Here is an 11,895-nt window from a genome sequence, read left to right as displayed (position 1 = left end):
CGGCTCATTGCGCCCCCCCCCCCCCGAGCCGGGAGGGGGATCCCGGCTCCCTGCTCACCCCCAGGGCAGGGGACTCCCGGGGGGAGCGGCGGGGGGGCTCCTCCTCCCATTGGCTCCGCTGCGCCGGGCATCGCCATAAATGCTGCTCCCCAGGCGCCTGCAGCCCCCTCCGCGCCGCCGAGCCCGGGCCCGGGCAGTGGGTGGGTGGGTCCCGCTGTGGGCCGGGCTGTCCAGCCCCCTAGGCTCTGCGCCTTCCCTCCCCCGGCTGTGCGGTGCCCCACCGCTCCAGGAGGGTGTGTGTGTGTGTGTCTGTGTGCGGGGGGGTGAATGATCCCCTTGCTGCCACCATGAACCAGGCCCCGGACCCCAGCGGCTCGGAGCCGCCCGCCAGAGATGCCCGCCACGTGGCCCCCGGCAGAGGGATGCCGCCGCCGCCCCGCTTGCCCCAGCTCATCCAACAGTAAGCGCCGCGCTGGCTCGCTCCGAGCCGGGGGGTGGGTGGGTGGGTGTTCGCGCTGCCGCTGCCGGGCCCCCTCTTCGCCCTCTGCCCTGCGGCGGGAGTGTGCACGGTCTCCCTGCCCGAGGGACTGGTCTTCCCTCGCCGCCTTCCTTGGGCAGCTCCGTCTGCAGCAGGCGCGTTCAAAAGCATCCACAGCTAAGGGATTTGAACGGCTATCGCTGTTTGTCACTCTCCCCATTCAGGTACCCGCGGGCAGCAAATTGCACCGTCTTGGCCCTAGGCGCAGCAGCCGGACAGATTAGGGTAAAGTATGCCCCTCTGATTTACATGCAGTCCCGCCTGTGAAGATCAGCACCGTCCCAGTTTCCCAGTCAGGTTAAATGTTAGTGCCTGGAAACCGCTCTGGCTGAGTTTCCTTTTAAACAGGCTTTTCAAATATTTTCAGAGGATTTATTGGGTCCCGTATAATCCATTTCTCTTCATGGGAGATTTTCAGATGGCGTTTGGACCCTTCCGAAAAGTTTTTGCTTTTGTTGCTGCTGTTCAGCACAATTCATTAAAAAAAAAAAAAACGCAGAGTTTTCGCATGAGTTGTAAATGTGATAGTCATCAGGCCTAGAATGAGGGGAGTCAGTATTGTGCTGGTACTGAAGTGAAATACCAGTTGTTATAGTTGCATCTTTAGAAAATTGTCTTGGAAAATGTACCAGTCCATGCATAAAAGACTCTCGCTCACCCTTATCCATGTAATGATGGTACTAAAAAACCCTAATGATACTTTACTTTTTTACTCTGGCACCCAAAAGGGAAAAAAATACCCCTGATACATACAATTTTCTGTGCGTTAAATGAGAATCTTAAAGACTAACTAAACACACTGTAATTAGTACATGAAATATGAATACTATATAACAACTCATATGTGCTGCTATAGGTGTTCTGTATCTAATTTTTATTTCTTTGTTTGCTCTGGTTATAGTATTATGTTAAAAATATCTGGATTTGTATTTAGGCAGTAAAAAAATCTACTAGTAAATATCAGATTTGGCAGCTGATAGTCTAACACCCCGTTGTTTTAAGATCTACTGTTTGCTCTGTGGATTAGAAAAGACATTGAGTGCTAAGTATTAGCATGTGTTAAAAAACACGTTTTGACATTATGGTCCAGGCCACAACAGGTATTAAATTCTTGGTTCACTTGTCAAGTAAATCTCTTGTGTGATAAAACAAAGTCTCTGCTGCATTGTAAAGTAATACCAGCCTACTAGTTAAATGTGGTATTTGTAGAACTTTATCATTAAATGAACATATTACCTTTAGGTTATTAATTTTCTTCAAATATTACTACGTCATCAATAAATAAGTCAACAGAGCAAACACTCTCAACTGCCTTCCCTAACATATTCAACAGAACAATGTTTATTTTAAATAGAACATATCAAACATTATTTTAACATCTGTGTATTTAATTGAATTTTAAAACAGACTCTCCAAGATGTCTCTTTAGTTTGTGGTACTAAAAGTCGACAGTGATTTTTAAAACAGGCGGCATCATTTATATGTGAAACTTTCCCATATTAGTATATGTAGTCATACCAATTATTCTTATATAAACTGAACTTCAATTTGAAATATTAGTGTGTATAATGTGTGTGTGTTTGTATATATATCCAGTTCATATATAAATATGTAATATAGTATTTATATAACATTAGTATCATATAGTTCAACTGGGTAACTAAGAGCTACTATTCATAAAATTATAATCCTGCTATAATTTAGAGCTACTATTCATAAAATTATAATCCTGCTACCAAGCCCCTTAAATTTGTTCTTGAGCTTTTAGACCACAGGCTCTAAAGATGGCTCTGATATCTTCCTGTTTATCAAGATTTTATATGGCACATAACACAAAAGTTAGCTCGGTGAAGACGTCAAGGCGTTTCATGACCGTCCTTCTGGTTTTTGTTTAATACTAGGAAGTACATACTGGTACAATGTCTTCACATTTTTAATAATCGCTTCTGATGGCAAATTCTGGGTAAAAAATGAAATGTGAGTCTCCTTTCAAGTCTATCTTTAAGAAGAACATGGTGTGCGCCAACTATTCTGTATCATGGCAACATGGCATAAAATGGCAAATGTCGAACATCTCTGTCTGAAGCATTGCAACTTGATCACATTATGTAACTGCACTCCATAATTTAATCTGTGCCTCCATGTTTACGGTTTATAATTAGTGCACTCCCACATGAAATATATTAAATAGGGAATAATGGCAAATTGTATTTTGTTACATGAGTAGTAATTGGAATATCCTGAAATTAATTTCATAACCCAAATATTTGATGGCAAATGTTTGGAAGAATATTTGATTCACGTTTTGGTTATTAAAGATAACAAATATAATAGTATGTCTTAAAAATGCTGTATTAAATTAGCTTGTTAATGTAAATGAAATGAAATGTAAATCAGGACAGATATTATGATCCTCAAAGCAAGATGCCTTAAAACACAGAAAATGGTGATTTGTTATTCTTTACATGAAAGAGAATTGCTGATTCGTAACTAGCGAAGTTCACTGCTTATAGGAATTTCTCTTTTCCTGAGACAAGGTTTGCTTTTCTTGGTTTCCTCATAAAAACAATTGCTTAACTTTTGTTTTTATTTTCCAAACTGCAGTATACAAATTAGCTGCTAATCTAGAAAGCTAATTTTGAGTGGCCTAATGCAGAATATAATTATTTTTAGTACTGTTTTTTATGGTCTGTTCCTATTTTGGTACTTATATTTATTATTACGTTTAGATTTTTTTTAAGTGCCTTGGCTATCCCCCCCATAAAATGCTAGAAGCTATTGCCGACTTTAATGGAATGAAGATGGGATTATTGAAAATATTTTAAAATAACATTTTACAAAAATTGGTAACCATTTACAATAAACAGTCTATTACAATAAAATTAATGGAACTGGAAATTTGATTTGAGACTTGAAAGAAAGTATTTTCATTAAACTCTTGCAACGTGGACATAATAAACTAACTGTCTTATTTCCAAAGATTTTTTAAAATGGTCCTCCACCTTAAATTCATAATATTTTCCTAAAATGTAATTAAGGTATTTCAAGTTCCTTGTTGATACTAGTCTGACAAATGAAATAAAATACATAATACTATGAAGTGCTGTCTACACTGGGGCATATAATTCTGTGACCTGAAAACATCATTGATCTTGACTAATAAAGAACCTGAATAAAGATATACAGAAAGCTTAAAACTGCAAACATAAGCACAGTATAGTTAGTTGCATTGGGTAATGACTTTTTATTCCATGGAAGTAAAATATGGCTTTGAGGTCAAAGACCTCTAATTATGAGATCAATGTTTTGGAGGGAATGTGTGATTAACTGACGTTATTTTGAAGATTAATTTTAAAAATGCATATATTTGTATATAACATAAAGCAGATCACTAAGACAAGGGAAATGCTAATATTAGTAGCAATTTTTAATTATTATTATTATTATTTTATTATATTCTATTTCTACTGTGGTAGTACCTAAGGATAACAAACAGAAATTAATGGCCCATTTTACTAAAGAGTGTAAATATTAGAAACCTGTAAAAAATACCTAAAATAGCTCTTCTACACATAATAATGTTAAGTAGGTATTTGAACTCCTTTTTTCTTTTTGCTAGGGAAGTTCACTTTTACAAATCTTGTTTTATATTGTATATGTTGCACCACACAATACAAAACCAGTTTTTAGCCCGTGGTTCAGCGTTGTACTGTATCATCTGCTCTTGGGTTGAGTGGAAATGCTTAAGAATCAAGAAGCAAAAACGTGTACCCATGAATCTTTGGTTTCCAAGATGCATGGTTCACTGCTGCGTAATAGAACAATTAGCTAGAAAATAATAAACTTTGAGAAAAGACTGATAGGCATTATTACCTTACATCTAAAGAGACTTTATATTCTGTATTAAAAATCTGAGTAAAAAAAGTGGTAAGTAAATATTACAGTTGAGGGTATTAATTATAACTGAATGCGTTGCAAATTTTATATGATTAGTTGCACACTTGCAATTTTAATAATTTGTCATGGATAAAATAATATCTAGCAAAAATGGAGCAATTTTGTAGCCGTCTGTAGATACTGTTGATATAGGCTCATTGCATCTGTTTTGCAAACAGAGACATCTAAAATAATGAGGCAAAAACAAAGTAAACATTTTTTTTCTAAGGGAAAATGTTATCTCTCTCATGTTTTGATCGGAAGATGAAATTTCCAACATCTGTGCCTACGTCCCCATCAGTTTGGACCAGTTTTAGGGAAGACTAGGATACACATGTTGGTGTTGAAAATTTTCAGAATTCCTTCCTTTACGCCCTACATCTTAAATAAGGAAACTAGTTGGGAGATAAACAAGCTCGGAAGGAAAATATACCGTGGGATAAATGTGTATGTTTAAAGACCTGGAAGTTCCAAGAGAGGCATCTTTGTCTTATATACTAAAATAGCTCTTGTTCCCAAATTAGGAAACGGATAAATCTAACACATCTGTTTTTAGCCGATATTTAAAAAAATAAATGTTTGTATCTAGTTTTCATATTGCTTACTGGTTTTGTTTTGTTTTTTGCTGCTAAGTGTAACTTTTTCCAACTATAGGACTCTGTGGACTTGCCTGAGAGCAAAAATATTAAATGTACTCCTTTATATCCATTAGTCTTGGTAAATAGCTTTTTACATATGGTGCATGCATAGCTGCTATTTAACAATGGCTAGGGAAAAACAGTTTTTATTGTCATTGTTCTTACAGATCTAGGCTTTCCATATTTACAAGTAGTTTTCAATGACAGTTTAAAAAAAAATGTTAATTTGATTCTTTACATTTCTCTTTTCCCCTACCCAACAAAACCATCACAATATATTTAATCAAAACTATAACAATGTTATCTTCTTTGCTTTTCCCCTCAGCCCCAAATGAAAAGTCTTCTTCACTAAGAAATATTAACAAAAATTGGATAGAAAATATAAAAGTCAGATTAAGCAAAACTGGCATTGTGGAGTTAAGCAGAGCTTTACTAAATTACATCATCCTAGTCCTCCCATCTGTTGTCTATATATTGTTTTTTATTCTATATTCTGCAGGTAACTTGTCTTTGTCTGTGAAGTGCCTAACACATCACTGATACTAAATAAACAATGAGTCCCTTGTCAGACAATGCCTAGGATTCAATTCAGCACTCAAAATGTGGGTCACAAATAAAGTGCAAAATGAAAACTATTAAAAAAATTCACTTCAATTTGAAATCTGATTTATTTCTTTTTTACAAAATGAGTTAAAAGTAGTTTCTGGCACTACATATACCCTGTCAGTGCTTGTGGCTATATAACTTCCTATTTAAAATATTTTTCTGTCTCACCTGTGAGTGTTTGGAATACTGTACATGGGAACCAGTGAAACTGACTATACACGAGGTTCTGTCAAATTCTCAAAGTAAGCAAACTGAAAAAATAGAGATTTCTCTTTTCTCTGCTCTAGTCAATTTAAGAGTTACTACTCTAAAATATTTTCAGGCATAAAGTGTGACATTTTTTAAGTTGATGGCATATTTTTAATAATATACTAACTGTCTGAGACCGGGATTATAGTTTTTTTTAATTCAGGAATTTTTCTTCTGGGCTTTGTAATTAAATTGAACAGAGTTTTGTCACGAGATGAGCTGAACAGAATTGCAGGTTTTAAGACTTGAGCGGGGAGCACTGAGGCGTAGACAGAAGTGGAACGCGAAGCAGAATTATGCTTTTTTCTGAGCATGAAAAATCCCTCTGTGCACAAACATCCCATTGAATCTAACTTTTATTATTAGTTACAGTCATCATCCAATTTTGGATGACCCTGCAAATATGGGAGTTGTTTGGTAGATTTTAATGGACAAAATGTGACTGAGCTGCAGCTGGCTTGGATAGCAGGCAGAGTCCATGGTTACAATGCTAGAAACTTCAGTGGAAAGTAAAATGAATCCATGTTTCAGGAGCACGATAAGAAAATAAGCAAAGCAATTAGTGGTTTATGGAAAACAACACATGGTAGTGGATTCCTTCTTACTGTAACTAAATTGACTGGATCTAGTTCTTTTTTATTGGAAACTCAATACTACTGTTCCCGTCATTGAGGAGACTGGGAAATGTTTGTAGTCAGCTCTTGCTTCAGGAATTGTGAATGCAAATGCTCAAAGCACCTAGAAGTTTAGATATGTGTAACCCTGCATATCGATGCTATCGCTAAGTGACTATATTAAATTCTTATCTTTGTTCTTTCCTGAATAAAGAGCCAATGTATGTGGACAAATTAAGCCTTGATTCTGTATTGTGAGAATCCTTTCTAAGGAATGTAAAAACAATAATTAGAAGTAGGTAACTTTAAAGAAAATTAATATTACACTTTGTTTGTATACAGGACTACACAGATGTGTTTTGGGAGGGGAATGAAAGGAGGCATTATTTCAACAATGACTATACTGGATTGAAACAGTTTATGCACTTTGTAAATATTGTCTTAATTTTTTTATCCTAACAAATGCTTTTAATCTATTTTCTAGCATTTTGTTATGCTACTTTTTTTTCTGAGTATACATCCCCTGCTTTCATCTCCCTCATTCTTTGTAACATTTTGTACTTGATTTAAGGATGCAGTTCATCTAGCCTCTGCCCCTGCTTTCTTTATATCAGACTAATGACCTGTCAATGGGAAGTTGTCACTTTATGCTCTGGGTAAAAACCAGCAAACTTGCCCCCTTGTACTGTGGAAACTTTTAATATCTTGTTTGTTCTGGCATCAAGCGCAGTCCATTTCACAAATTCCTCTTGCCTATTGCTAGAACAGGTGCGAGTTATGAGCATTTTGCATCATACTGCAGGAAACAGCTTAATGCTTTTGTAATGCATTATTTGATTAGTGGGTAGTAGTTGTAATTATAATGCACAGAGGCTATTATTTCATGGCAGAATTATTGCATTCTTTAAACTTCTCTATCTTTATATGAGGACCATTAGATGAAAGGTGATTTTATCTTTAAATAACATCTTATTAGACTGCATCCATTTATCTCTTATAGTCAAAACATTTCAAAGGGGCCAACTTTGTCATATAGTTTTCCATCAAAACATGTTAGGACAACTAGGTTGACAATGACTCTGGGCTCTATGGATATTGATATTATGTGGACATATAAATTGCACCATCACTGGCATTCTTGCTGAATTTGCCACAAAACTGTTCCAGAATGTAAGCTATACTTTACATATACAAAAACCTCTCGCCCTTATGGGTGGTTGTGAGGATAGCCACTAAAATGCAAAGCTTGCAGTGATGTCTGCCTGAGTCTGCAGACAGCTTGAATCTGTAGCTCTAAAAGGAGTGAACGGTTGACTTTCATCAGTGTAGTGTTAACTCTGAAGCCTATTGATAATTGAAATGTTAATACTGGTAACTGTTTCACTGCTGATCATTTTATCAAACTTACCAAGATAATGTACTACTTCATCAGTTTAGGATGTCCTGCATATACTGGGAGTGAGTGAAGTGGGGTGTGAGAAGAGGAATTTTAACCCCTTTTCCTCTAACTCTTATTACATTCTAGATGCCAAAAACCCCAACTGTTCCCTACCTAGATGTCAAAACCTCCAGCTTCTCCCCAAGATACCTACATTGCAGCTTTATGTTTTCAATACAAAAATTTGCAGGGTATTGAAACTTTGGTGGCAGTGTAAAATATCCTGAATACAAGGACCAAGGATTACTGTTTTGATTCTACTGAACATTGGGGAGGCGTGTTGTGATGGGGTGTGCGATTCAGGTGCAGATCTGCCTAATTCAAGACCAATATGTCTGCTAGGACATAGGGCCTTAATAATGAATATGCATTTTCACTTAACTTTTGCATCATACTTTGATGAATACTGAACTCTTTACAAGTCTAAGTACAATGAGTCACTTGGCAGTTTAGTCTTTCTTTATTGAGCTAATAAATTGCCTCTCTTTTTTTTTTTTCTGTGTGTGTTTTTGTGTCTTATACATGTAAGAGCACCAGTAACCTGAGAAAATAGCAGAATCTATTTTCCACACTAAGAAGTATTATTTACAGGCAACTGTATCTGTTTAAAGGTAGTATTCTTTATTTAGGGGAAAGTACATGTAAATCATTTTCTAGATCAGTAACACTTGTATAATTCATTATACCGACCATTTGTAAATGGACTGTTCTTTATGGTTGTTATAAGCCCATTATATTTTAAAAACATAACTTTTGTTTTTTAAATCTGTGAATCATGCATATCAAATAAATACAGTATATTTTTAAAATAATACTACACAGGATACTGCATACTCTTCCTCTCTACTCCCCATTCTCCCTAGAATAAACTGAGTGCTGACAATTTATAGTATTTGAGAACTTGTTTGAGAAATTCCCTCCATTATCCATATATTTAAACATGGCTAGCCTTATTTTCACAACTACATACTCTGCCTATTCAACGTGGATGTAAGAGTTGGATGCCAATTCAGAAATATTTTCTAAAAATACATTTTCCCAACATAAAAAGTTTGGTGGTGTTAAAGATTACACATATCTCAGATTGAGGCAGAAGTCTTGAGAGGGTTTCTTTTGTCTCCTAAAACAAGAGACAAATATTAGTCAATTAGACAGCATATCTCTCAGTTCTTGACTTCTCTTACCTCCCTAAATTGTTCCATTAACACATCTTAAAATTCACACTCTAGCTATCCATGTACTGTGAGCCATCCATTTGTGCTCTACTCTTTCGCCACCCAGGCACTTGGTTCATTCTTTCAAGGTCAGCCATGCTTTCCATCCTCCTGCCAGCCAGTAACACAGCATCGTGCTCTGTCCTCTGTTTACAACTTTATTTAAGGTCATTACTTTACAGTGCTGTGACACCTTCTTCTTCTTCTCTTTTGGACAGGCCCATCCTGCTGTGATGTCCTTTACTGGCTGCTCTTGAAATGTGTCATGAGGCTGAACGTTTTAGAAAGCTATGTAGTTAACCTGTTCTATTAAGTTTGAACCTCTGACTTTGACAGTGATTTTTCCCCTTGATGTTAATAATTATGTCCTGGCAAGGATTTTTCCAAATATTAATTACTGAACAGTATATTGGTAAGGAAAGGCTGCATGTTTTCCTTTTGGCTACTTGTCTTTGTTTTATGGCCATTAAGGAGATCCTTGGTGTGTTTCTAGAGGTGAACAGATTCATAAATAGTGGTAGCACAATAGACTAGGGCCCACTAAGATGGGTTTTAGTAGCCCTGTTGGCATATTGGACAAACAAGCTTGTAGATAGAACAGATTTAAAAAAAAATGTATAGCTCTTGGTTCAAAGTCAATAGTGATTAAAAACTGTACAGTTTCAGTTGATCTATCACCTAATCTTTGGACTGTTAGACAATTTGAACATATTAGTTAGTGCATTTCACCACCTCTATATACCTAATGTGCCAAATATGTACCTATTTCGTATTTAATACTCAGATGGAGGGAAAGTGGAGAATAGTATGTCTGCAATAAACTGAACTTTGTTCCAGAAGATGCTTCATCATTATTGTCCAAGCTAAATTTCTATTTAAAAAGAATAAAATGGACTGAACTTGTTTGAAAGTAAAATAGAATAGCGAGAGTAAAAATGATTACATTTTATGGTTGCGTTTTAGATGATTCAAGTATAAGTTTATGCAGAATAAAACAACACCCTTCTTGTATTTACATATACAGGTGTAATGTGGCCAGTCCAACTTAATTTCCTCTTTGGATATAGTATACAGACTGAGCCTGTTTTTGCAAAGCCTTATTCACACACATGAGATTTATTTATAGGCCCAGATCCTCTCAGCAAACTTCACAAAGCTTCCTGAATATTATTATAAAGCTGCACGAAAACACTTAAATACAATAAACAATAACAAAGCCTTCATAAATATACAATAGAGGCCAAAGAAAGAAACAAACAAACATCTAAATCATGTACCATCCTATTTTAAAGGGGCATGGTATCAGAGGAGGTTCTACACAGGGGCCAATATTGTCTTTGAAACAGATGAGGGATGGGTTGAGACAGATGGTCCAGTCTGAGTAAACTTCCACTCCCTAAGGTCCTCCACATTAATAATGATAATGGGGCTCTGACCCCAACTGGAGGCTCTGACTACTTCTGCAATGCCAAAGAAAAACTACTTGTCAGGTAGGGGGCTGGATTTGCAAAATTCACATTGTTCTTTACCGCTGTCACATAACAAAGAGACAGCTGCTTTCTCCAGAAACCAAACAAGGAACTCCATTATAACAAGGAAAACAATTTTTTCCTTTAAAGCGAATGTATCCTCTGCTTCACTGTAGAACTTCTGACTGGCTCCCTGCTACAGATGTAAAGAAACATTGTACCTGTCCTCATATATCAATAGTTATTTACTAGGGCTTTGAACAAATAGGGCTAGGACTTCACCCATATTGCTTATTGACCGAACAGTGCTCAGTGTAAGAGACTTTTTAACCCTGTGTTTTAAGTTAACACCATTCTTATTTATAAACAAATGTTTTTGCTTTACCGTTTCTTCAAGTTAAAGCGCCATTAACTTAGAGTTGGTAACCATGTCCCAAGGCTGCATCATTCTGATTGGCAAGTTTTAAGTTTGAGTATATTTTCACAGCTGATCTACAAATCCCTGATGGACCATTAGGTGCTTTACAGTAACACGGGCAGGCACCACTATAATAATTGTAGCTTAAAGTTTGACATATATAGAGCTATCTCAGATCCTAGTTGGAAGTCTAATTTAGCTGACCACTGTTAGTGATATCTCATTACAAATATACCACTAAATCATCCGTGTATCTTTTTCCAGTCAATTTTAAGCAGGAAGTTGATGCACACATCAAATAAACTGTAGCATGTTGATTGTTACCCATATTGACTTGCAGTGGGCCAGGTATGGGGTGTCAGAGGATCTGATTAGTGACAAATGGAGCAGGGTTCGGAATTTCAGGAATTCATTGAGAATTGCAGCACATCACCTCCCCCTTCCCACCTTCTCCCCAACCTCCTAGTCGTCCCCCCACCCCCATCCTGCCCCCGAAGGCTGAGAGAATTATTTAGTCAGGGAAAAGCTTCTTAAAGTTAAATGTGATGAAGATCCACATCTAGCCCTGTTAGGTTGTGAAACACATGACTTCCTGATGTTATTTTAAGCTGAAAATACTGAGGTAAACTTATCTATGGCAAAGTTGGTAATGACCACTACACTCTAAGGCAGCAGTTCTCAAACTTCATTGCATCGCGACCCCTTTTGGACAACACAAATTCCTGCACGACCCCAGATGGTGGTGGGGGACTGGAATATGGGGCTGAAGACTGAG

General features: G+C 37.0%; 1 protein-coding gene across 1 annotated transcript in view; it reads left to right on the top strand.

The window, feature by feature from the left end:
• Positions 1-289: 289 nt before the first annotated feature.
• Positions 290-11,895, top strand: part of RBM20 (RNA binding motif protein 20) — a 147,988-nt gene continuing 136,382 nt past the window's right edge. The window contains exon 1 of the mRNA XM_067537234.1: positions 290-460. Within this exon, the coding sequence (XP_067393335.1) occupies positions 348-460 (113 nt within the window). The 5' untranslated portion in view covers positions 290-347. The remainder of the gene's footprint in view (positions 461-11,895) is intronic.

This window comes from Emydura macquarii, unplaced genomic scaffold, assembly GCF_026122565.2.
Source record: "Emydura macquarii macquarii isolate MOO-44397 ecotype Brisbane River unplaced genomic scaffold, CSIRO-AGI_Emac_v2 contig_3692, whole genome shotgun sequence".
Taxonomy (NCBI): domain Eukaryota; kingdom Metazoa; phylum Chordata; order Testudines; family Chelidae; genus Emydura; species Emydura macquarii.
The sequence above is the reverse complement of the archived record's forward strand: the minus strand, read 5'-3'. Positions and strand labels throughout refer to the sequence as shown.